The 27596-nt window shown below is 44.0% G+C and overlaps 1 protein-coding gene across 1 annotated transcript in view; it reads left to right on the top strand.

Moving 5' to 3' along the window:
• The window catches only part of FHAD1 (forkhead associated phosphopeptide binding domain 1), a gene marked incomplete at its 5' end in the record, with an annotated part of 2130934 nt that overhangs the window by 1017363 nt on the left and 1085975 nt on the right, over positions 1-27596 (top strand). Inside the window, one exon of the mRNA XM_044060429.1 lies at positions 22789-22896. Within this exon, the coding sequence (XP_043916364.1) occupies positions 22789-22896 (108 nt within the window). The remainder of the gene's footprint in view (positions 1-22788; positions 22897-27596) is intronic.

Genomic DNA, 27596 nt, shown 5'->3' with positions numbered 1-27596 from the left:
AGATATAACCCTTTTCTGTGTTACCCACATAAACAAGTCTCCTCACCTTCAGGTTCCCTAGCTACAGGGTTCCCTTTTTATGTTGTAGATTCAGGGCTATGATCACAGTGAAGATACAAATGAGGTGAGAACTCATTAGAGTTGCTAAATCCTAGTTACTTGACTCCATGTATCAGATGTTAAGATGGTGCAGGCACTCCCTCAGTGTTTATTGCTAATGGATTGCAACTGTGAAAGATTACTAGTAAGGAGAAGGAAAACACAATAGCAATTCAGACTGCCTTACCTCCAGTGGGTCTGTCACCCAGGTTAGACTTACAAAGTGTAGAAGTAATTGTATCAAGGTTTTAAATGTAAATAAGCAGCACACATTTCACAGTTTCTATTCAGTAATACCCAGTCTCTCCTTCATTTTTGTCAACTGCATATTATTGCCATTTAATATCCTCACACATTTTAGGGATAGTGTTATAGAATGCCTTACAAACTGCATGCCTCAGATTACTGCTCAGATAAGACAAGCAAGAGTAATAAACACAGAGAGGTAAGACAGAGCTGCATATATGAAAGCAATAGTTGTAAATGGTTGTGTGACCACTCAGTGCACTACATTTGAAATTAATACATGTACAAACAACTGTCATATGTTTTGTTTGTACTGTAGATGATGTTGCAGTTGGTTGCATGCATAATTATTTCAGATTCCTACTGCAAAGCTGTTTGTGTGGCAAAGAGGGATAAGACATCCTTACTCTGTTTTGAAGGCTTATTGGAGTGGTGGCATTGTCTGGTGGTTAACACTCATAACTTAAGAATGAATAAGGAATTATGCAACTGTCATTTTTCTACTCCTGTGGCAGCAGGTGTAGGCATATGGCTGTAGTACAGATTGTTCTTGAGTCTAATACAGGAAATCCATATTTTTACTGTTGTCACAGTTCAGGTTATAACAATGAACAAAAAATATGCAAGTGCTATTTCAACCTTCTTGTGGCAATAGGTGTAAGTGTAGGGCTGCTATACACATAGTCCTGGGTTGTAATGCAGGACATTCCAGACATTTTTACTGCTGTTCCATTTCATATTATATTCAATCCCACTTATAACACTTTAGATAGTGGAGCTTATATGAATTAGATATGAGGTATAAGACACTCTTATTGTGTTTTCAGATGTGTGATTGAGGGTATGTTGTCTACTATATTTCTGTAAGTTTAATTCTGCTATCTGGACTTGTATGGCCTTCACACTTAAATAAGACACATAAACAAATGTATCTATGTACAAGAACCTTGTCAGGTTAAACACATACATGGTTACCTCAAACTGCCAGCTGTATTTGTATGATTCATAACTATGTCTGAGCAGCACTTCTTCTGTGGCAAAGATGGAAAATCACTGCTGTGGAAGAAAAGGTTTTGTCCATTATGCATAGGTTTGAATTGCACATTTTAAAAATCAGTTTTATCAGTTTATAAAGCTAAAATAAAAATGTGTCAGGTCATGGAGTTTATGCCCCCTGTACATGTCTGCAAATTTAACTTACCTAACAATTACAACAGTAGATACCCCTCAAACTAATGTCAAGTGTCATATTAACCTTCCAATTTCAAAAATTGCTTTCCTCCCTCTTTGCCACTGTTACTGTCTGCTTAACATTACTCAAACGTGATTGGAGTGGTTTTTCGGGTTTGCATACTACCAGTAAATGTGATAATAGGACTTGACAGGAAATCATCATTTGCCATTGCTCTACTTTTGGTATTAGACATGTCTGACATTAGAGGGGAAGGTGCCCAGTTTAGGACACAGAGGTGGGGTGTTCAGGAGTCCAGTATATTTACTGGACTCATCAGAAAGCACCACAGCTAAAGGCTTCTGTATGGGGACTATTCTGGCTCCCAGTACGAGGATTGGAGTAGTTTGGCTAAGGCTGTATTTGGTGCGACTGGCATCTCATGCATGGGAGAACAGTGTAAATACCACTTGAATGACCTACAAAGGTGCAAGAGGGATATGCTCAACCAGTGACTGACTGAATTTCAAACTGGTGACATCCCACAGCTGTGTAAGTATGTTTATAAAGATAATTTTTAATGCATTTAAAGCTAAATATAGGCAAATCTGGTGATTCTTAAGGCTCCTTTGTTCTTTTCTGTGCTTCTCACAGCTAATGCCAAAATAACGTTGAATTGGCAGGCTCAAGTTGAATGTCTGGAGAGACTAAGGGAAGCAAGTGGTATGTATGCAGCACAACAGAAGTATTATTGTAGGTTTAAAAGTTAATGATAGATTTTTTGGCATTCTATACACTTATACCAAAGTGAGCATCCGTATCCTTAACTGTAAAAGCAGGTATGCATGCATACGTCTGTAGGAAAACCAACTTTAGGAGTCAAGATTAAGACTGTAGTCAGAGGTTGTGGGCTCAAATAGTATGAACAGCAATTATACAATACTGCATTTCTTTCATAATATTACATAAATTAAACTCTATACAAGCGGTGGTGGTGCTGCGGTAGCGTTGTTGCCTCACAGTTAGACGTTGCCCGTTCGATTCTCAGTTAGAGCGTCTTCTGTGTGTCAACATGCGTGAATGGGTGTTCCTTCGTTGAAGGTTGTGCGTTAGGCCCGGCAAGCCAGCACGTAAAAAAATCTACTGCCAATCATTAGTAGACTGGAGTTCCGCTGTGGCGACCCCTAACTGGGAAAAGCCGAAAAGAAACAAACAAGTGGCATAAATCCCATGCTGTTATCAATATACTTGGACTAAGCATGTGTGCAATATATGCACATTGCAAGAATAACTTTAAGCAATCCATAAATGTTAAGTTGTCTATCTCGCCTTCATTCTTGCTGGATGGGTTCAGAGCCGATCCTCGGCTCCGACTCGGCCACTCTAAAAGCTCGAGAGCTAGTTCCACCAGCTTGAGGTTCCCCTATGTCCCACAATGCTAGGCGGTAACTCCTCAGATCTCGTTTGCCGCTACAGCGATCGAGGTGCTTTTTCAACCGGCTCGTCAGGTTAGTTGAAATATTGAGTTGTATCTCAGATAAGACCCCCTTTTAAGTTAGCTTTCCTCATAGTTTTAAATTTTAAGTAGTTTACTCCCCTTTATAGTCAAGTTTCCCCAGTTTTTTTTTTTTCCTAAATTTTATTCCCTTGGGCTTTAGGCCCAGTCCCTCCCTACCTTAGTAGTTAGAGTGACTGTGTTTTTTTAGGGATTTAATTAAAGTTAATTACTAGATTTAATTTAAAAAATATTACAAGTGTAATCGGTGTATGTGTGTGTGTGTTTGTGGTTACACTTTGACCTTTTCTTGGACATGTCCAAAGAATCGAAGGTCTCAGGCTTCAAGAAGTGTGACTCGTGCTGTCAGAAGATGTCTCTGACAGACGGTCACACTTCTTGTGTATACTGCCTGGGGCCTTTGCACCTGCAGGACTCATGTGCTGTTTGCCATGGCTTCAGCCCTAGAGTCCTGCAGGAGCGGAAAAATAAACTCATTTTAAGGGGTTTATTGAAGCCTGAGGGTCCCTCGACTCAATCATCGGGGAAACCCTCTAAGCCTTCCAGACCTTCGGCTCCGGTCTCTGAGCCGTCTTCTGGGGGTCCAAAGGCTGTTTGAACATCGGCTCTGACCGGAGCCGATGAATCTCGAATGCATGCCCCTACTATTTCCTCTGCTCCGGCCGGAGCCGAGGAAGACATAACTGAGTCGGCTCCGATCAAATTTTCGGAACCGACATCCAGAAAAAGGTCCCGATCTCCATCTATCGGCTCCGTTCATTCGGCTCCAGCATCAGCTTTGCTGTCTGAACGGAGCCATAGATCTCACTCCTCTAGGTCTTCCAGACTATCGGATCATGACCTTCAGAGTCGACTTCTTAAGTCCGAGGCACTGGCCCAGATGCTTCAAAGTCCAACTCAACATTCGAGAACTATTCCCATTACTCAAAATGTTCCTCCTCTGACTCTTCTGAGTTCGGAGCCGGGGCGGCTCGGACCTGAGACTGTGGTGGCGTCAGAACCTATACCTTTGTCTTCGGTGCCGTCGTCTGCTCCGATGTCTTCCTTGGAAGAATCTCGGCACTGGACTTCCCTCGTCGGCTCCGAGGGGGTGAGTGGCATTGGACCCTTGTCCGACCCCACTCTCCCTCTCGGTGCTTTGGCGCTGGTGAGTTCGGCTCCGACATCGGCCTCGGAGCCATCAATGTCGGTGCCGGGGGAGGTCTTCAGCTTTTAGGAGCGGAGACCTCCGGCTCTGCCTGACAGGGGTGCCTTCGAGGTCATGAGGAGTGTGTTAGAACCAGGTTCAACTCCACAGTCGGCTCCTTCTGCCCCTTCCTCCACGGTGCCTCCGGTGATTTCTGCTCACTCTCTCATCCCAGACTGTAGAGAGCCAGCTCCTCAAGTTTCCCCAGTGGGGATCTCCTCCTCTTCCGAGGCCTCTCCTGACCCGGTAGGAGAGCCCCCTAGGAAGAGGCAGTGCAAGAGGAAGCACATTGACTCTCCTGAGTCTGTCACCTCTGACACTGATTTAGAGGATTCTGAAGGTTCCCCTCGTTCCCCCTCTGAAGATGTCTCCTTTGCAGACATCCTCAAAATCTTAAAACAGAGGGGGAATTGGCCAGCCCTCAACCCTTCAGAGGATGAATCGGTGTATCTTGAGGCGTTTGGCTCTCGCCCTTCCACCTCCTGTGTGTCCCTCCTTGACCCCTTATGCAAGTGGTGGCAAAGAAGGCCTGGGCGGCTCCTGATTCAGTGGAACCCACCCCCAGGAGACCATCAAAATTTATCACTGCCCCCAAGGACAAGGAATTTTTAACCAAAGGCGTCTCTGTTGATGCTATGGTGGTGGCTGCGGCCACCAAGAAGGAGTTAGCTGATCCTTCGGTGCCTGTTCATCCTCCTAACAAGGAGTCTAAGTCGATGGACAGGTACGGGAAGCGGATGTTCTCATCAGCGACCTTTACTATGCGCTCGCTGAATTACCTGTGTCATTTCACTCATCTTCAGAGGGATTTGCTCAAGGAAGCGAGCGAAATGTTAAAGGACCCAACAGCTGTGGGTTTTCAGGATAGGATGAACTCTCAGCTGGCGACCCTTAATTCTATAACTAACTCCTCCATGCGCCTCCTTTCATATGCGGCCGATGGAGCTAGTAGAGCGGCAGGTACAGGTGTAGCCTTGCGTCGGCACGCCTGGATGCGGCTATGTAACTTTGCGGACCCTTTCAAGGCATCCTTCACTAATTCCCCCTTTGATGGATCATTCCTCTTTGGTCCTCAAGTGAAGGAAACCCTGACTAGGTGCGAGACTGATGGTAAAACTCTCTCTGCCGTCGGAGTCCGTTTTTCTACTCCTTCTAGGCCTTACCCCAAAGGCCAGAAGGAGGGAAAGATGTGGTTCCGCAAACAATCTCAGGGAGATTTGCCTGACGCACAGAGTCGATTCCCCTCTAGAGGCAGAGGTGGGAACAATAATGGTAGACGCCATCCTAGAGGCAGAGGGGGCCCGCAGAATCAGGGCAGTCAAGAATCCTTTTCCGACAAGCCCTTTCAGCATCCCTGAGGTGTTGCCTGACTGTCCACCTTCGGAGGCAGTCGGGGGAAGATTATCGCTGTACCCAGAAGCCTGGCTATCCCTAACTCAAGACAAGTGGGTACAGTCTATCATTTCCGAAGGCTACAGAATCCCATTCCTTTTCATTCCGAAGCAATCCAAAAAATCCCTTCCAGATGTTCCACCCAGTCAAAGGGAGCAAGCAGCATTAGAAATTTCAAAGCTGCTCGCAAAAAGAGCCATTCAACCAGTTCCAGCAGACCAAACAAGATCCGGAATCTACTCCAAATTCCTTTTGGTTCCAAAGAAAACAGGGGACTGGAGACCCATTTTGGATCTCAGCAACTTGAACAAGTATGTCAAGAAAACAAAGTTCCGGATGGTCACGCTGCAGTCCATTCTACCCCTTTTGGGGCGGGACAACTGGATATGCTCGATAGATCTCCAGGATGCGTACTATCACATCAGAATGAGTCGACGCTCCAGGAGATTCCTCCGCTTCAGGCTGGGAACCAGTCATTTCCAGTTCAGAGCCCTGCCCTTTGGTCTCACTACAGCCCCCCGAGTGTTTACCAAATGCATGGCAGTGGTCGCATCTCATCTGAGATGACAAGGATTCCAGGTGTTTCCTTATTTAGACGACTGGCTCCTTACAGCCCCCACCAAGCATCTTTTGCTCCTTGCCAGAGACTACACCTTTCACACATGTCAGACACTAGGCATTTCAATAAATTACGAAAAGTCTGTCTTGTCATGTTATTACCTTTATAGGTGCAAATCTAGACACAGTCAACATGTCAGCCAGACTCACAGAGCAGAGAATAGCAGACATACACAGACAGGTCTCTCTTGTCTTGCAGAGCAACAAAGTCAAAGCCAGATTGATCCTGAAGGTCTTAGGGATTATGGCGGCAGCCATCCCTCTTCTACCATTAGCTCACTTCCATATGAGAATTTTACAATGGATGCTCTTCACACAATGGTCTTTCCAACGACTTCCAATGTCCCATCCTATTCGGATAACTCAATCGTGCAAGAATCATCTCTCTTGGTGGATCACATCTCCCCAGCTCCACCTAGGGAGACCTTTCGTCCCTTCCCCTCCGGTTGCTACAGTGACAATGGATGCCTCCCTGATCGGGTGGGGGGGGCATTACCAGGGCAGGACGGCCCAAGGCATGTGGCAACCTTTCGAGTGCCACTTGCACATAAATGTCCTAGAGATGAGAGCAGTGCTTCTAGATTTGCAAGCCTTACAAGACTCTCTTCCCATGGGAACTATAGCCATTCACACAGACAATATGTCTGTAGTATGGTACATCAACAAACAAGGCGGAACCAGATCTTACCCCCTATGTCGAGAGGCACTCAGACTGTGGCAATGGGCGATTTCTTCTCAGCGGTTTCTGTTAGCAACGCACATTCCCGGGAAGTCCAATGTGATTGCAGACAAATTGAGCAGAGCTATTCTCATGCCTCACGAGTGGTCTCTGAAGAATTCAGTGTTAGAGAAAGTTTTTCGAAAGTGGGGCCGGCCTTGCTGCGTCCTTTTTGCTACTCCCCAAAACAGCAAGTGCGACGATTTCGTCACCCTCTTTCCCCAACCAGGCCACCCCAGCAGAGACGCTCTAGTACACGATTGGCCCCGGGGACTTCTGTATGCTTTTCCTCCCTTCCCACTGATTTCTCAGCTAATACAGAAAGCCATCGCTCAGAAAGCTTCCATGATCCTTATTGCCCCTTACTGGCCTCGACAGGTTTGGTTCCCATTTCTCCACCGTTATCTGTCGGAGCAACCTTGGCATCTGGACCCAGTTCCAGACCTCTTGATCCACCAGTCGGATCAGTTGCACAACTCCCTCCCTTCTCTGAACCTCACAGCGTGGTTCCTCCAATTCCAACTCTAGCCAGGCTTCCTCTGATATCTCGCTCAGTTAGAGATATTTTGATAGCCTCTCATAAATCTTCCACTCAGAAGATTTATCATAGCAAGTGGAAACGTTTTTCCTATTGGGCGCAGTCAAAGAATATAGATCCTTTCACTGCTTCCATTCAATCAGTTCTATATTTTCTAGCCGAACTTTTCCACTCAGGTTCGTCCTCGTCTACCATCAAAGTTCAGTTGGCAGCAATATCGAACTTTCATGTTGGAGTCTCAGAGTCCTCCATTATTTCTCACAAACTCTGCAAAGCCTTTTTAAAGGGAGTTTTTCTCCTCAAACCACCAATCAGGGATCCTCCTCCTCAATGGGATCTCAACTTGGCTCTGGCGTCTTTAATTCTTCTCCCCTTTGAACCTGCGGCTTCATGTTCAATAAAGTTACTATCTTGGAAAACACTCTTTTTAGTAGCTATCACTTCAGCTAGAAGAGTCTCTGAACTCCATGCTCTGTGTAGTCGACCCCCTTATCTTGTGTTTCATAAGGATAGGGTGTCCTTACGTACTAACCCGTCCTTTTTGCCCAAGGTAGCTTCACTGGCAAATTTGAATAAAACCATTGAACTTCCTGTGTTCTTCCCTAATTATTCCAATAGGTCAGAACAAAAGTTACACTGTTTAAATGTTCATCGCCAACTTAGGTACTATTTAGACAGGACCAAACAATTCAGGAAGTCTGTTCAACTGTTTGTTTCTTATACAGAAGGTAGAATGGGCCTTCCAATTTCTAAAGTATCTCTTTCTAGATGGCTTACTTCGTTGATTACCCTTGTGTATGAGATCAGACATCAACAATTGCCATCCAAACCCAGGGCTCATTCAACTAGAGCTTTAGCCACTTCTATAGCTTTCCAAGATAGGCTGCCTATTGATTCGATTTGTTCTGCAGCTACTTGGGCTTCTCCCCATACCTTCATTTCTCATTATAAGTTGGACTTGGCCTCTAGAGACCGAGCCAACTTTGGTTCCACTGTACTCAAGAGTCTGTTCCGATAGGCCACCCGGGATAAGGTGCTAGGGACATGGTCCCATCCAGCAAGAATGAAGGTGAGATAGACAACTTAACATTTAGAAGTTATGTACCTACCATAACATTCCATGTTAGTTGTCTTCTTCTCGCCTTCTTTCTTGCGTCCCACCCTCCTTCCTCCTAGCCTGGACAGACCTAGAGGAGTTTTCTTTTGTTCCTTTTATGGAATTTCCTTGCTGGGCTTAGCTTTCAAACGAGATCTGAGGAGTTACCGCCTAGCATTGTGGGACATAGAGGAGCCTCGAGCCGGTGGAACTAGCTCTCGAGCTTTTAGAGTGGCCGAGTCGGAGCCGAGGATCGGCTCCGAACCCATCCAGCAAGAAAGAAGGCGAGAAGAAGACAACTAACATGGAACGTTATGGTAGGTACATAACTTCTAATTATAGTTTGTAGTTGATAGGATGTATACTTAAATATAATAGTTCAGATAAAATAGTTTTATAATTGTGATACTGCATTGTATGTCACATATGAGGGTACTAATTTTATCTCTTTTTTTTCTCACCCTAACCCTTATCTCTCTTTTTTATTTTTTTTTTTATTTTCTATTATGTGTTGTCAAAATGTCTCTATGTCATCCATCTGTAACAAATCAGTAAATGCTTCACAGCACAGCAAGGTAGACCGGCCCCAGTGGGTCATCCTGCTCCCACTCCACCGGTCCAGCACTGATGCCCAACACATCTGTGACCCAACCTGGCAGCACTGCCTCTGCTGCCTAAGCACTGCCTCTGGCTTCAGGTAGCGCTACCCTAGCATTTAGTGCTGTGGTACCTTCCAGGAATAGTGAAGGAGGTGAGAATTTTATCATACGCCAGGAGATGCCAGGATTGGTGCTTAGGGTTGTGCACTACACCACTGGTTTACACGTACACTGGATGGAGAGGCTGCTGTCCCTCATTGTACATAGGAGGAGAAGGTGGCAAGCACTCCAGCACCCAGTGGAGTAAGGGGACAGTAATGACAGTCCTGTGGGTGAAGACTAGATCCTCACTGTTTCCATGTTTGTTGGTATAAGCTTGCGTTGTCCCCTCCCTCACCCCAATCAAGGTGTTTCCAACTTTTTGTGTCACTCACTGTCCCTGTGTCTTGTCTTGTTTGCATTTGCTTCCTCATCTACCCAACTTACCTGACCCAGAAATACCAGTGTCCCTTACCTAGCATTCTTCTCTTACTGAATTAAAAAAAAAATTGGCACCTGCCCCCCCCAAAAAAAAAATATCCTACACAACACTCTGTATTTCTCACACATGTCTTCTTGACACTTAGTTTGATCCAGCTAGCTATACAACATAACTGACTTGTTGCCACCCAAATTCAGCTGTACATATCGTCAGTTTATACTGTTAAAGAAATGGATAGATATAGTTCTTTCCTACCTCCCTCCTGCACATTCCTCTATTTCTTTCCCTTTTTTCTTCCCCCTGTTTGTTCCACATTTCACCACTTTTCTGTTTACCCCATTTTAATACTTATAATCTGGTTAAATAATAGAATCACGTACAACACACATAAGTAACAAAAAAAAAGCTTTAGAACCCTTCATTATTTGGCCTATTTGTGTGGAGTTGGGCAATGTGCACCAATGCCAAGCAATGGTAAACGGCTCTTTTGTGGTGCAGTTTACCTCCATGCACTATCTCTTAAACATGCCATGTTAAGCTAGAACATAGTAACACATGGTGAATGTAGTATAAGTATAACTTCATTGGATTATCACTACTTATTTAAAAGTATTACATACACCAAGATTTGAACCTAGTATCAACTGGGGTCAAAAAGAAATGTGTCAATGCATTTACACCTTCTGCCACAGAGTCAGCTAAGCAGCAGCTGTTTTTCATATAGTCAATACTATCTCTCAGAATTTTAGCAATGAGCCTCGCATTTGCCCACTGCTTAACTACCACAAACAGGGAAAGCACTAGAAATGTGTATTTTGCATGGACCAATACTTTACCATACATCACGCAAACCCGCTGCTCACCGTTGTGCTATGCAAACTAAATATTAGCATGTATTACTTTTGTTTATTGTCCATTTAGTCTTCATGGCATGAAATTACATTTAGAAATATTAACAAATGAAGGACATATCTAAGAATATGTCAGATATTTGCAATGCAACCATGTGTTATCTCTCCCCATGCACTGCAATGCAGGTCTCTCAGTACTTGTTTAGAAATATATCAACTAAACTACATAAATTAATAAGAAATGTTGTGTGATATACGATGCATGCCTTTAAAATGATAATACATGTTTAGATTTTCAAATACTTGTAATGTGGACACACCTGTTTGCATATAGTTTGCAAAGCTCTCTCTTAAACTATACCTGCACATTGGAAAGCAACCACCAAAATTGTACACTCATCAATCTAGTAACATGCAGAACTTGAACTGTCTTGGTAATTGCACATGCCTACACATCCATTTCATGCAGCCCTCCCAACATCTTCTCTACATCATCCTGTTCTAATGTCATCCACCATAAGTTGTCCTGCAGGCTTGTAAGAGTCACACTTGTGCTGTGGGGCTTGCTTAAAGTACTGTGTTCTCTAGTCTGCGTACTTAGATAGGTAGGGGTTCTGTTCTCACTGCAGTCAACTGGTGTGCGTGTGTGTGTTTGTGTGTGTGTGTGTGTGTGTGTGTGTGTGTGTGTGTGTGTGTGTGTGTGTGTGTGTGTGTGTGTGCATGTGTGTGTGTGTGCGTGTGTGTGTGTGTGTGTGTGTGTGTGTGTGAGTTTGTTTCTTTGTGCCCTTGCTTGACATTACAGAGTGCATTTTAAACCAGCATGTGGGGCACTGCCATTAGCAGTTTCTCTTCACCAGATTCTGCTGATGACATCCGCTATAGCTGATTTGTGGATATGTAGTATTCCCACCAGGGCAGGGTTAGAGACTGAGCACAAGTCACCTCATTCTGTACGATACAGATTACAGCAACAGGTCTTTCAGTCTATCTACATATGGCATGGCACGGTTTGTAGGCCCTGTGTTTTCTTAGTGAGAAACCCCTGTGGTTTCTCCAGCTGCTGCTGCAGGTGTCTGATGAGGTACATGCAAAAGGATGAGGTACATGCAAAAGGGAGTATTATACTCTATTAGTGTTCTGATGAGGTTCAAGTACAGTGCTGTTATATAATCCTCAGATCTGAATACAATGGCTTTACTTATGAGGTGCACAACATAGCCTTTCAATACCACTTTGGACACTTGGTGGTTGAATTCAGATTGCTATCTATGTGTGTTCCCAGGTCTTGCACCACTGGGTTTCAGCATAGGTGGAGTGTTGTCAATGCTTTAATTAGCAGGGAATTCCACTTAGTAGAAGGCCAAAATAAACACACATTTTTGCATTTATTTGTAGACCGTGTGGCTTTGTCAACAATCATTTGTCTATGTTAGCCCCTCCTGTAGTATGCTATCGTTATTGGTGGACTCAATGGCTGCACCTAATATGCAAGAATCAGCAAATGTGGTAAGCCAAAGGCCATATACTCTGGCCTGGACTGTCGAGAAATACATTACAAACAGTGAAGGGCCAAGCACAGATCCCTGGGGTACACCACTGGTGACCGCTCTACTGGTAGAGATTGATTCACCAACCTTCACAGTATGTTTTGTGTTGGTAAGACAACTGGTTAATTATCTAGTGACATAAGGCTTAATCCCAAGCTGGGAGAGTTTCCTAATAATACCTGAGTGGGGGATTGTATTAAAACCCTTGGCCAGATCAAGATAGTCAGTATGCACTGACTTACCTTCATCCAGAATCAGTGGGCTGTGACATCACAGATTGCCTATAGCACACCTTCCACACAGACTGTGTTCCAGTACAAGGGTGTACATCTACATGCATCCATCTGAGTTGGGGGGGGCAGCACATGATACATGCATGTGCAGACACATCCTGACTCTCCTTATCTGTGAGGCAGATCAACATGTCATTATGGACCTTTTCTAAATGGACACTAGTAATATCCCAGTTGCATGCAACAGATCTGTGTGAGTTGCTAATGCTACATTCATGTCTGCTACATCTGTTAGATTCCATCAAATAGGTAATCAAGGGCATGCATGATGTCAACACTATCATCCTGTGGAACTTGACTAGGCCAAGGCAACTGACACAAATTCACACTAAAGTATTCACTCAACATTGTCAGATGTGGCCATAAACACCTATATCACCAAGTGGGTAGACCAGTGGATCACATATGTGGCAACTAAAGATGTTAAAATGTGTCAAGTGACCTATATGTCAGATCCAGTGATCAGGTTTATACATCAGGGATGTCTGTAGACCCTTTCCTGTCCATTATTTAAGTCACAAACATCAGGAATGACATACACATCCTGAGTCCAAACAGATGTCTGAAGGAGTATAGACTGTGGGCAATCATTGACTCCAGCTGTGATATTAATATAATGCAGACAGTATCAACAGAAAAAAACAGATTGCTGCCACAGCCATGACAACACATGTGATGAAACAAAAACATGGGGGGATTTTTTACATTATGAAAACAAATGCACAACCCAAGGATAATGTAGACATCACACCCTGTAAGTAGACCAACTGGTATGTGACCTGTGTTCTTGGGGAGATGGTATGTAGAATGTCTACTAGCATATGGCCACAGTGCTGACTACTCCCTTGTATGTAACACAACTACTGAGTATGAGAATGACATCCACATCAAAGGCCATAATACCTCCCTAGTTCACAGCCTTCATCACACCAATAACTGAGTACAATGCACTCATGTACCTCCCTACACATCTTCCAGTGATGTGTAACTGAAGTGTACTACCTTTGCCACAGCGATACATCTTATTGGACATACCTATGTATTCATTTTGTTGCATAAACATTATTCTCTGATGGTACAGAACACCCATGAAGGTGTTACACCAGATGCATGTGTGATACCTGTTCTGGTGATGCACACAGTACATACATAACTGTTTGATAACATTGATGGCATGGGTTACATTTGTGACCATGTGGATAGTGCCATATATATCTGCCATGCACACCAGTAAACTAGTCTGCATTGACCATAATGTCATATACAGGTATAGCAGTGTCCCTCCTAATACCCCCATCAGATGTTACAGTGTCAGGATGGTGTGCTTGATTACCCTCATAGATTTCTGACATATCACAATAGTTGTACAAGTGTGTTTGTGCAGAACCATCTTTGATCACACAGAATCACATAAGTTGTGTCAGAGACATGGGATTACTGGTGGTATTATTCTGATATTGTCCATGATTATGCATGCTTCTTTTACTGTTGTCCATGAGCCTGTAACTGTGTCCCATTTGTTAGAGACCTCTGCTCACATTACACTCATGTTAAGGCAAGTCAGTTTGCACAACTTCAGAATATACACCGAACCCCAATTGTACACAACATCCCTGATAGTTGCCCTCTGCATTGTTCATGTCAGGATTCTTATCTCACATCTTCTCCATTGTTATGTTACCTTGTGTGACACATAATATACATTTTCAATTTGCAGTCTGTGCTGTACCATATTGATATGCTATTAGAGTACCTGCTACAACTGTCTTCCATTTGCATGCTCTCATCTGCTGTACATTAGGATGTTTCACCTGCCCTCTTTCCCTGTGTTCAGTCCTACAATTCATCTGTGTGTCCCTATTCAATATGCGCACACTTCCCTTAACTGTTTATTTTAAATACACAACTTTTGTACAGAATGCCTGGAATGGGATTTCACAATACTCTGCACTGCATACACTGTCCTGTACTGTGTTTGGCCCATATACATTACTTTATGTTAAACCCTAGTAATCATTATGCCAGTCCACACAATCCTGCTAACTTAGGTTGTCTGAGGTATACAGGATTGCTATCCATGTTGTTTTACATGGTTTCCTGGCCAGCAACACTGTTGCCAGCCATGAAACCATGCACATTTACATTTAAATGTGGTGCATGGCATGAATATGTAATTAGCATTGCTGCTCGCAGCGCAAACACATAAACTCCTTGTAGGGTGCAGAGCCTACATGGATTTTATTGAATCCCAGAGAAAGTATTTGCGTAATATGATGCAATTTGTTGAGATTTTAATTATCCAAATATAGTAATAACCTAGAGGTTACAATCTCCTGGAAAAAAGCATGTTATGTATGTATATATCTGGGTCCGCTTATAAATCTTGCAAGCTCATAATCTTGAAATTCAAAATACTGAATCCAAAATCTTGAAAGTTCAAAATACTAAAAACTCAAAATACTGAATTTCATAATATTGAAAAAACAGAGTACACCAACACTTACAATATTCTATTCAATTTTATTGGTGAAGTTAAGCAGTCAAATGCCATGAATAGTGATCTTAAAGAAATTGCCACCAATTTAGAGTAAAGAGTGAAATAACAGTAGGCACTAAAAGTAACAGGAGAGCTACACTTTTACAACTGACAGAAAAGTCATGTGACAATTGAACAAAAATTAAATTCCTACCATAACAGTTTTACACAAAAAGTACCAATCTGATGTTGTCGATTTTCATTCAATCCTCATCTGTTGGGTTTGGATCCGAACCTCGGATCCAATTCAGCTGTTACTAATGCTTGTGGTAATCAAAAAGCTCTTGAGCCTCTCCCTTACCCATAATGCACCAACTCCTAATATACCCCAGACGTTGTTTGCCGCTTTTTGCGAAAAGACGTTATCAGCTGTAGCTGTCGTGTTTCATCAGATAAGTGATAATTTTTTTTCCCTTACAAATCTCTTTAGTATCTTAGGTTTCTTTTGCATACTTATTCCCTTACTCTCGTACATTATTGTATAGCTGTTTAACCGTTGTTGCCCCTTTTCTGTTATACATGCTATTGTAAATCTATTACCATTGTTGGCATTTTTCTGATTTTCTGTTTCTTATCTTTTCTTCATATATATATATATATATATATATATATATATATATATATATATATATATATATATGTGTGTGTGTGTGTATATCTACTTTGACCCATCAAAATTACGTTTCAAAGAAACGTAATAAGGCGAGCTGTTTTCCGCGAAAGTGCACTTTTCCCTGAAATGCACTTTCGTGAAAAACAAATTAAATGAAAACAAACAAAAAAACAAGCAAAATAAAAAAAACACAACACTAACAATTGCCCCCCTGCATCCCCTATGTGGGGGGATGCACCCCCCCATGCCCCCACTACTTTTATATTCTAACTCCAAGATTGCACTATAGTGGGGATAAGGGAATATTCCCTTACCCCACTGTGCCGCAATCTAAGCAACAGCCCCCTTTGCTGTTCGTTTAGGTGCCTTTTCGCGAAAGTGCATTTCGCTGAAATGTAATTTTGTTGGGTCGAGGTAGCCCTATATATATACATATATATATATATATATATATATATATATATATATATAAAAACAAAAACAAAAAAACAAACTTCTTTTCCTGCATTACTTTTTTTGACCTTTGTTACTGATATGGTAGAGAAGGGTCCTTCAGACTTCAAAAAGTGTTTAAAGTGTGAGCTCACGTTCTCTCTTTCAGATAACCACACTCTTTTGTGTATATTGTTTAGGCCAGCATCATCTTCATGAGGATTGCTGTATTCCACAATTTCAATCCCAGGACTCTGGAAAAACAAGCTTATCCTGAAAGGTTTGTTGCCATCATCCTTTGGAGAAGCTATTGCTTAGGCTCAGTCCCCCAAGGTTAAAGCTAAGGAGTCCAAATCTCTGTCTCCGAAGCCTTCCACTTTCTTGACTCCAATTTCAGAGTCTTCCAGGAAGAGATCTGAATCAAATCCAAGAAGATCTCAAAGTTCCTCTCCCATGGATCTGAAGAAAAAGAAACTAATGGATCCTATGTCTTCAGATCCAACTAAGAAACACACGGATCTGACTGTTACGGGTTCCACCATTCTTCCAAAGAGTAGGCATTCCCCTTCTCTTGATCCTGTGCTTTCCAGTGTTTCTTCACCTTTTTTGGAAAGCCACTGATCAAAGTCACCTTCCCTTGCCTCATCTGGTTTGTCCAGGAATTTGACTGAGGAAGATGTGGATAGAATGATGAGGAAGTTCCTCTTGGCACAAATCCATATTGGTGCTTTACCAGCTCCTACCACCTCGAGTCAGGAGTCCCATCCATCTGCTACACCACCACTTCATACTCCTTCTCTGATCCCTTTGGTTGCTCTAGAGTCCCTGGATCCAAGCCTTCCAGATCCATCTGGCTTGGCTCTGATGACACCTTATATTTGTATCTGAAGCAAACTCTCAGTACTCTGGTTCCAACTTCTTCGGATCCAGATTACTCTCGGAGAGGAAATGTCCTTGTCAGGCCTGAGGTGTTGGGAGTTGACTCTAAAGTTTTCAGAGTTGTCCTTGTGCATTGGTGCCTCAGCACTGGATAGCTTGGCTTCAACTTCCTCCTTGGTGGGATTGCTTGTGAGGTGGGGGAGACAGCAGTCCAGAAGCCTGCCTTCTCAGTACTAAGGTCTTCCTTCTCTCCTGAGTGGTCTGTCTTCGAAGTAGTGAAGAGTGTATTTTTTGCTGTGACAGGACAGATGGATCCAACCCTCTCAGAACCTCAACCAAGTTCCCTTATGTCTCTGTGCCTGGAGTCTCATCATTCTGTGCCACAGGGACAGCCAGCTTGAGTGTCGTCTGACACTTCCCTGGAGCACCCCACCAAGGAAGTCCCTAGGAAGAGAAAGTGAAGAGGAGGCCCTTGGACTCTCTGCAAGATTCAGTCACTGAGGATACTGATTTCAACAAGAGTGAATGGTCCCCACGATCACCTATAGAGTATATCTCATTTGGAGACATCCTTGAGATCCTTAGACAGAGAGGTGGTTGGACCTCCAGCAACCCTTCACTGAAGGAATGAGTAGTTTTGGAGGTCTTTGGAGCTGGCTAATCTACCTCCTGGGTTACTCTGCCCACCAACGAGCTCATTGATTTAGTCTCTTGGCAGGCATGGAAGGTGCCTGACTCATCTGAGCCAATACCTAACAGACCAGACAGGATTCTGGCTCCAGGTGTGCGGAAAGAATTTTGGGGTAAGGGGGTGCCCATAGATGCCATGGTCATGGCGGCGGCCACCAAGAAGGAACTTGTTAAACAAAGTTCCTCTGTTCATCCCCCTAATAGGGAGTCTAGGGTGATGGACAGGTTTGGAAGTGTGTCTATGCTTCAATGACCTTTGTTCTTAGATTTCTGAACTGTTTGGCACATTTTACTAGGTTGCAGAGGGACTTGATTAAAGAACTTTCAAAATCCCTTTCAGAGACTGTTTCTGCTGAGGCCCAGTCATCTATGGTCTCAGTTGACTACCCTCCAATCCATATCAAATGCATCCATGAGGCTTATTTTGCATCCAGCCAAAGACACCTCAAAGGCAGCAGGTTCAGGTATATCCATTAGGAGGCATGCCTGGATTCGCTTATATGATTTTGTGGAGCCCTTCAAGTCCTTGTTCGTCAATGCTCCAAAGTGAAGGACACATTTTCCAGGTGTGAGAAGGCTGGAAAGACCCTCTCTTCAGTGGATGTATGTTTTTTGACCTCTCAAAGGTCCTTTTCTAGGAATCAATGAGATAGTTGGAAGATGTGGTTCAAAAGGTCCCAGTGTCCTTTCCAGGATGCATATGGAGAAAGTTCCCCTATGGACAGAGGGGAAACTCTAATGGACAATGATACCCCCATGGCAGAGGAGGCCTGCAAATCCAGGGGTTCAGAGATTCTTTCCTCTGAACAGACCCTACCAGCACTCCTGAAAGGAGGCCTAATTGTCCCCCTCTGGAGGCAATTTGTGGTCGAATATCCCTGCACCAGAGAGCTTAGCTAGATATAATAAAATATACTTGGGTGCAGAGGATTATTTCCATAATTCCCTTTTCCCTTCCACTTCCAACTGTACATAAAATTCCCAATGTTCCACCCAGTCAGAGGAAAGAAGCAGCACTACAAATACAAAAGCTGCTAGAAAAAAGAGTTTCCAAGAGGTCCCGCCAGACCAGATAGAATCCGGAACTTACTCAAGATTCTTTTTAGTGCCAAAGAAAACAGGGGACTGGAGACCAGTTTTGAATGTTAGCATCTTAAACAAGTCAGTTTGACATACAAAGTTTCAGATGGTCATAGTTCAGTCCATTCTACCCTTCTTGAGCAAGGATGACTGGATGTGCTCAACAGACGTTTAGGATGCATACTATCACATAAAGATGAACATACAATCCACAGGGTGCTTACTCTTCTGGCTAGGAGCCAGTCATTTCCAGTTCTTAGCATTGCCCTTTAGCCTCACCACAGCCCCCAGGTTGTTTATGAAATGAATGGCAGTGGTAGCAGCTCACTTGAGACTGCAGACATTCTGAGTGTTTTCATATCTAGACAACTGGCTCATTACCGCCCTGACCAGGCATGTACCAACAAGAGTGAGAGATCAAGCACTTTAGATTTGTTCTCATCTGGGGATAACCATAAATTACATCCAAATCAAATTTTGGAATCCATAGGAGTAGTTATCAGCACATCAGTGACAGCTTCTTTTCCTCTCTCAAGAATACAGAGTATAAGATTCCAAGTCAAGAGAATAATTCGCATTACCAGTGTTTCAGTCTGGTTGATCCTTCAGGCCTTGGGGGTCAATGTCAGCTGCCATACCTTTAGTTCCTCTAGCTTATTAGACCTATGATTGAGTACAATGCCCCGTTCGGAATGTATCTGACCAGACACCTGCTGCAGCTTGAAAGGCCCCAAAAGTTCCTCACCAAAAGGATAAAGGGTCTCAAAAATATGTCTTATGCTGCTCGACTGAAAGAACTCCAGTTCTATTCAGTCTCATACCGCTTGCTCAGAGGTGACCTGTGCCTGACATATAAGGCAATGTCAAACCCAGATTTGATGAATATGCTTCACCTCAAAAAATCTAGATCCCTCAGAACCACAAGGGCGGGAGACTTAAACCTTGACATGGTTATAAATAGAACGTGCTGGAGGGACAGATTCATCACCCAGAGACTCCCTATGCTGTGGAACAAAATCCCGGTACATGTGAGGCAGAGCACCTCTCTGGCCTTGTTCAAGAGGAATCTTGACCAATGGATGGGAGATTGCAGATATACCCCAGGGATTACTTCAGTGTCACTGCTTGACAGAGGCACAGCAAAATTATAGGCATAGTTTTTATTCAAACTAAAGGGGTGGCAAAAGCCACATAACTATGGGCTAGGCTTATAAATGCCCTTGGGCAGATAGCCTAGTATGAACCTATGAACCTATGAACCTATATGAGAATTCTTCAGTGGATGCTAGCAACACAATGGTCCATCTTTACCAGGATGCATATGGAGAAAGTTCCCCTATGGACAGAGGGGAAACTCTAATGGACAATGATGCCCCCATGGCAGAGGAGGCCTGCAAATCCAGGGGTTCAGAGATTCTTTTCTCTGAACAGACCCTACCAGCACTCCTGAAAGGAGGCCTAATTGTCCCTGTCTGGAGGCAATTTGTGGTCGAATATCCCTGCACCAGAGAGCTTAGCTAGATATAATAAATATGAAAACACTCAGAATGTCTGCAGTCTCAAGTGAGCTGCTACCACTGCCATTCATTTCATAAACAACCTGGGGGCTGTGGTGAGGCCAAAGGGCAATGCTAATAAGGGTCACGGAGTCATCCAAGAAACATCTCTGATAGTGGATTCATTCAGAGCAAGTTATACATGGCTGTCCTTTCATTTTCTCTCAGCCCAAGGCCATAGTGACCACAGGCACTTCTTGGATGTGGTAGAGGTGTGAACTTTCTGGAGAGAACAGTCCAAGGCATGTGGTCCACCTGAAAAGGCCAAGTTTCATAGCAATATCCTGGAGATGAGAGTAGTAGCATTGCATATCTTCCAGGATGTTGTCCTTCACAGACAATTGCGATTCAAACAGGCAATATGTCAGTAGTTTGGTGCATCCCCTTTTCAGCTTCGATGCATAATATACTGGAATATTTAGCTTTGATCTGTAATGGGGGAGGGGGCGAGCTCCTCTACCATTAAGGTTCAATTGGCAGCACTATCTAATTTTTCATACTGGATTTGAAAATTCTTCTGTGGTCTGTTCTAAACTTTGTAAAGCATTATCAAGAGGCACTCTTCTATTGAGACCCCTGTATAAAGACCCTACTCCAGTATGGGATTTGAACTTGGTATTGCAAGCCTCAATTCATTTCCCTTTCAAATGATCAGCGAAATGTGACCTTAAATTCCTGACTTGGAAAACTGTCTTTCTAGTGGCCATTACCTCAGCTAGAAGAATTTCAGAACTTCAAGCCTTGTCATCAAAACCTCCCTACTTGATATTTCATAAGGATAGAGTTACATTGCGTACCAATGCATCTTTCCTTCCCAAGGTGGTGTCAGAATCCAGTATTAATCAGTCCATTAATTTGCCAGTATTCTTTCCTAAATTTACAAATAAAGGTGAATATATGTTGCATTTATCATATGTTCACAGACAATTATGCTTTTATTTATGTAGGACAAAAGAAATCAGAAAGATAGACCAGTTGTTTGTTTCTTTTGCAGATTTGAAATTGGGAAAGCCAGTGGCAAAAGAAACTGTAGGCAGGTGGTTGACAGATTGTATTTCTTTTATCTGTCACAAACTGGGTCTGACCTTACCAATACCTGTAGAAGCCCATTCAACTAGGTCAATAGCAACTTCTGCAGTTTTCCTGTCCAGAGCTTCCATGGATGACATATGTGCAGCTGCAACCTGGACGAATCCTTATACTTTTATCACTCATTACAAATTAGATCTGGTCTTTAGAGGTAGAGCAGTTTTTGGCTCACCCTTGCTCAAGGATATCCTTCCTTAGAGCTCACCCAGGGTTCTAGGTAGCTGGAGACTCTGTCCCAACAGTTGAGGCTAGAATAACAGATAAAGAAGTAATGTACTCACCATAATGTTCCATCTGTGTTGTCCATTTTCATTTTTCCTCAACCACCCACCCACCAACCCCCAAGCTTTGTTTCAACAAACTTCTGGAAGAGTGAGACATTGTAAAGACGCCACTGTCCTTTATGATTGAGCTGCAGGTATAGTTCCCTCTATAGACATATACATTTTTATGTATTTTTATATTTTTATATTGATAGATACCAATTCAAATAAAACCAGCAAACAAGATCTGGAGAATGTTAGGGGTTGGTGCATTTTGGGTAAGGGAGAGGCTCGAGAGGCGAACTTTTGGGCTACCATGAGCTTTAGCAACACTGAGTTGGATCCGAGGCTCAGATCCGAACCCAACAATCGAGGAAGAATGAAAATGGACAACACAAATGTAATTTTATAGTGAGTACATAACTTCTTTTTTTAAGTCGTAAAATAAATTGTGGAAGTTTTTCCCCTGGAGGGAGTTTATCTACCTAGCATAGTAGAAATACTAGCTGATGCTCGATCCTCAAAGGCCTATAAGAGTAGCTCTCTTCTGTGGCAGGAAGCTCAGAAGGGCTTAGCTCCCAGACTGAGTTTATCTAGCTGTATTTGAGTTCTGACCAGTCTGGATTGCATGGCTGATGACCTTAAGGTTTGGAAACTGGCCAGATGTTAAATCCTATGCAGGATATAACCCCTATTGCTAAGGTTACAGCTGAAGTGATCATTCGGACTACTACTGTTGTTAATGGTGTAGCCAGCCATACTCTTTGTACTCTACAGAGTATATATATTTTTCTTTGCATAAACATTTTAGCTTTTTCAGGCTATAATACATCTATAACTGTCTAAAGGGATGCTGCTAACAACAGGTACATAACTTGTTTACAGAGAGAATTGCTAATGTAAAAACATCTTTAATAGTTTTAGAGTGGATCATGTATACATGTATTAACTCCTGGGGGCAACATTTTGAAATATGTATCCATTTTTTTAATGCCAGGTGACTTGGGGGCAGTAAAACATTTGTGAGTACAAAATGGAATTTTCTGGCCTCACCCCTGATTGCTTTGGTAAATTTATTTGCACAACTGTGTTTTCTCTACCAGCATACATCTTTACTAAAGGTCATTGCATTGCTTGGTAGTTCTGCGTAGCACCGACAACATCTGCATTTTTTATTATATGCATTGTAGTCTGTCACTGTAATAACTGCCTTTGTACATAACGTTCCTAGTTATGCCTAAATATAGATGTTTGGCTGACTAGAAGATTCAGGTTAAGTAATAATTTTTGTTCTTTAAGTTTCTAGAGGATGCCATTGCCCAACAGAAAGAGAAAATGAAGAAAACAATAGCAGCAGAGAAGAAAAAAACTGAAGAGTCTGAGAAACGCTGCCAAGAGCTGAAGGAGGTTAGCAAAACTGAGTCTGTTTACTTCATCACTCACAATTTTGTAATCTGTAGTTGTTAATCTTCTTCCTATTCATCACTAATGGGCTCGGAACCGAGTCGGCCTAATACCAAGCTCGAGTACACTAAAAACTCTCAAGCTAAGCTGCTACCCACAATGCCCTTCTCCCAGTTACCTCAGATCTCATTTGCCATGCAGTCATATAGCAGCGTTTCACCAAGCTCTCCAGCTAAGCATTGTATTTTTTCAATTTTTCCAGTATTTTCTAAGTTTTTCTCTCAAAACTCCTATGTCTTGTTTTCTTAACTAGCTCTCCCCATGGGTATTCTCTTTCTAACCATTGTTGGCAAATGCCCTTCCTTACCCTTGTGGTATTCTTAATACCATTGTTGGTATTCTCTTCTCTTTTCTTACCTCCTCAATACCTCTTTTTGGATTAGTTACTCACTGTTTTGGTATGTCTGAAAAGAAAGGGACTTCAGGGTTTAAGCATTGCTTTTCCTGCAATGGTAAACTCCCCAACAGTGATCCACATGAGGAATGTGTTTATTGACTGGGGGTTCTACACCTCTCTGTGAAACCTCCCTGTCAAATTTGTGTTAGTTTCAGTCAGCGGATGCTGAATGAAAGAAAGAATAAACTTATTCTGAAAGGCCTGCTTCCTTCTCCATTTTCTGAGGCTATTTCTGCGTCAGAGATCTCAACCCCTCCATCTATGGACAAAAAATGTCCTCATTCGGACCCTTCTTCACCAGCCAGTGAGAAGGGCAAGCCTCATAAGCACAAGGCCCATAAAACTTCCACGGGGCACAAGATCACCTCCCTCGGCTCTGAGCTCTGCTCCATTGGTTTCTTCTGATATTGTGATGAGTTCCACATCAGCGCCGGCCTCATCACCGACTACTGCTATGGTTCCCATTGTGGTTTCGGACCCTACCTTATTGCCTGCCATTAGCTCAGCACAGTCGTCCCCTATCTCCATGCCAAGATTGGTACCAACGACTCCATCAGAGCAGATAATGACCTCCACCACAGCTATCACTTCGGCTATGAGCCCTTTTTCAGCACTGATAGTTCCCCTTTTGCCTGTCTCAAAACTGGAATCCTCGGTGCTGACTTTTACTACATTCCGGACCCAGTACTCCTCATCCTTGGATCCTTTTGCTGGACAAGCCTTTAGCTCCTTTTTTGACTGACCTGACTCCCCCTCAGGAGTGTCGGTAAGGTCCACCAGGAGCCTATCTGAATCGGATGTGGTGCGCCTGTTTGATCAGCTGCTGACAGCCAGGGGGATTACAAATTTTCCTCAAACCCACCTCACTCCGGGCTTTGGGTCCATTGCCCCTGTGACTCCTACTTATTCTCCTCCTTTGGACCCTTTAGTTCTGAGGTCCATAGCTCCGACATCTGTGGGAGGAATCCTCTCCTCAGTGCCAACAGTGACCTTCTCTGAGGCTCCGAGGTGCCTTTGGGTTTCGGTTCCTTTGGAACCATCCCTTCCTCAATCTCATGCTTGGTGAGTGGAACCCTCGGCTCCAGGAACAGTTCCAATTGTTTCATTGGCTCCATCTCTGACTTCAGGGGTGACTCCTGCCTCAGTTTTGCTTGAGGCTCTATCTCCAGGAGCGGGGTGTGACCCCAGTTCTGGGCTCCCATTCCTCTTCAGGCGGTCCTGCCTTCTGGGTGATGGAGAGGGTGCTTGCTTCAGGAAGGGGTTGCTTCCTATGTCAGACCTTCCCCCCACTCTTTCTGAGCTGCAGCTATCACAGGCCACCTCCCCAGGACACTGAGAACGCAAGCCTCAGGAAACCCCTGTACAGGGTAACCTCCTTTCTGAGTCCTCTCCAGATGCTCCCACTGAAGAACCTCCTCGGAAACGGATGTGTAAGAGGAAACACATAGACTCCCTGGAGGAGTCCCTCACTGAAGATACAGATTACGATGATGGGGAGGGGTCCCCATGGTCACCCCTTGATGATGTCTCCTTTGGAGACATCCTGGAAATTTTGAGGCAGAGGGGCGACTGGAAGCCTTCAACCCTTCCTCGGAGGAATCCATATTCCTGCAGGCCTTCTACTGTCAGCCTACTACTTCTTGGGTGACCCCCCCCCCCTGCCGATGACCTAGTCAAGGCTCATCATGCAGCAGACATGGAAGAACCCTGATACCATTGAGGTCATTTCCCGGAGACCAGACAGGATACTCTTCCCTCCAGAGGAACAGCTCCATTGGTCAAGAGGCTTACCAGTAGACACTATGGTGGTGGCGACTGCCATGAAAAAGGACCTTGCGGAGGAAAGTCCTGATGTCCACCCACCCAACAGAGAGTCCTGGGTGGTGGACAGATTAGGGAAGTGAGTTTTTGCTTCAGCAACCTTTGCTGTTAGGTCTCTGAATTACTTGGCACATTTTACGAGGCTCCAAAGAGATTGCATATCTGAACTCTCTGGGACCCTCATGGGTCAAGTTTCGGACAGGGCACGTGATCAAGTTACTTCCCAACTTGCTACCCTAGAGTCGATTTCCAACTCATCCATGAGGTTGCTGTCCCATGCAACTGAAGGGTGGCTAGAGCTGCGGGTGCAGGTGTAGTTATGAGATGCCAAACCTGGATGCACATTTATGACCTCACGGACTCCTTCAAGTCTTTCTTTTTAAATGCCCCTATCGAACTGTCCACTTTGTTCGGTTCTAAAGTGAGGGATACATTAGCCAGGTGCGAGCAGGATGGAAAAACCTTGTCTGTCATTGGCCTACATTTTTCCAAGCCTCAGCACTCTTTCTCCAGGAACCAGAGGAGTGGAAAGATGTGGCACAAAAAATCTCAAGGCCCTTTCCATAGTGCACGTGGCGAGGACTCCCCCAGAGGCCGAGGGGATTCCAGTAATGGAAGACACCCCTTTCAGGGTAGAGGGGGTCCCCAAAATCAGGACTCCAGAGATTCTTTCTTCAGAAAACCTTATCAGCACTCCTGAAGCGCTGCCTGATTGCTTTCCTCTTGAAGCATTCGGGGCTCGTTTCTCTCTGCACCAAGCTGCCTGGCACTCTATTATAAATGATCAATGGGTGCAGGGAATAATTTCCAGAGGTTATTACATTCCCCTAATCACTTACCCAAGACCTCTGAAATTCTTTCCCAATGTTCCACCCAGTCAAAGGGTAGAAGTAGCTTCAGAAATAAGAAAGCTGTGTCAAAAACGAGTCATCCAACAAGTCCCCCCAGAGCAGTGCAGATCCGGTTTTTACTCAAGATTCTTTTTGGTGCCAAAAAAGACTGGGGAGCTTCGGCCCATTTTGGATCTCAGCCAGCTAAGCAAATCAGTAGTTCAGACCAAGTTCCTCGTGGTCACGATTCAATCCATTCTCCCATTTCTTCAGGAGGGTGTGTCGATGTGCTCGATAGACCTCCGGGATGCGTATTACCACATCAAAATGGACAAATGCTCCAGGAGTCTCCTTTGCTTCCGGCTGGTAGCCAATCATTACCATTTCACAGCCCTGCCATTCGGTCTCTCAACAGCCCCCAGAGTATTCACAAAATGCCTAGCAGTGGTGACAGCTCATCTGAGACTTCAGGGATTCCAGGTGTTTTCATATCTAGACGATTGGCTCCTCTCTGCCCCCACCAAGCACCTACTGGTCAGGGCCCTCCACTACACCTACCACGGGCAGAGTTTCTAGGCATGACAATTCACTGGGAAAAATCCAGCCATCATCCCACCCAACAATTGGAATTTATAGGAGCGATATTCAGCACTCAGACAAGCCAAGTCTCTCTTCCTCCTCACAGACTTCTGAGATTATGGTTACAAGTATCTTTCTTCCTCCTCACAGACTTCTGAGATTACGGTAACAAGTACAAGTGATACTCTGTCAAAGGAAGGTGTCTGCAAGGGAAGTTCTTCAGACTCTGGGGTCTATGGCAGCAGCCATTCCAGTTGTCCCCCTAGCAAGACTGCATATGATACTACTACAATGGCTCCTTTTATCCCAGTAAATAGCCAGTCTCCACCCCATGAATGCACAGATCCTCATCACCAACTCCTGCAAGCAAGATCTCCTCTGGTGGATGAGAACAGATGAAAATCTTTGGTGTCACTGCTTCCAGACTCCCCAATGCCACAGTGACCACGGACGCTTCCCTGATAGGGTGGGGGGCCATGTCCAGGGAAAGACAGTCCAAGGCACGTGTTCCAACCTAGAGGTCAACTTGCATATCAATGTCCTGGAGTTAAGAGCAGTGATGTTAGCACTGCAGACACTTCATCCGCTCCTTCTGTCAGGAACAATTGCTATCCAGTCAGACAATGTGTTTGTCGTCTGGTACATAAACAAACAGGGAAGGACTAAATCCTACCCCCTATGTCGCGAGGCAATGAGAATTTGGCATTGGGCGATAGCTTCCAACCGCTTTTTAATCACAATGCATATCTCAGGGTGCTCCAACATGATTGCGGACAGACTAAACAGATGCATCCTCCATCCTCACGAGTGGTCTCTCAACCCGATCGTGACGGCAGAAATTTTCAGCCATTGGGGCCAGCCTTGTTGCGATCTTTTCACCTCCCCCTCAAACAAAAAATGCAACAGCTATTTTGCCCTCTTTCCCCCACACAGGGAGTCACCAAGAGATGCTTTGACTCACGATTGGCCCACGGGTCTCCTCTATGCTTATCCTCTGATACCTCTGATACCCTTAT

This window comes from Protopterus annectens, chromosome 2.part0, assembly GCF_019279795.1.
Source record: "Protopterus annectens isolate FY-2018-M chromosome 2.part0, PAN1.0, whole genome shotgun sequence".
Taxonomy (NCBI): domain Eukaryota; kingdom Metazoa; phylum Chordata; order Ceratodontiformes; family Protopteridae; genus Protopterus; species Protopterus annectens.
The sequence above is the reverse complement of the archived record's forward strand: the minus strand, read 5'-3'. Positions and strand labels throughout refer to the sequence as shown.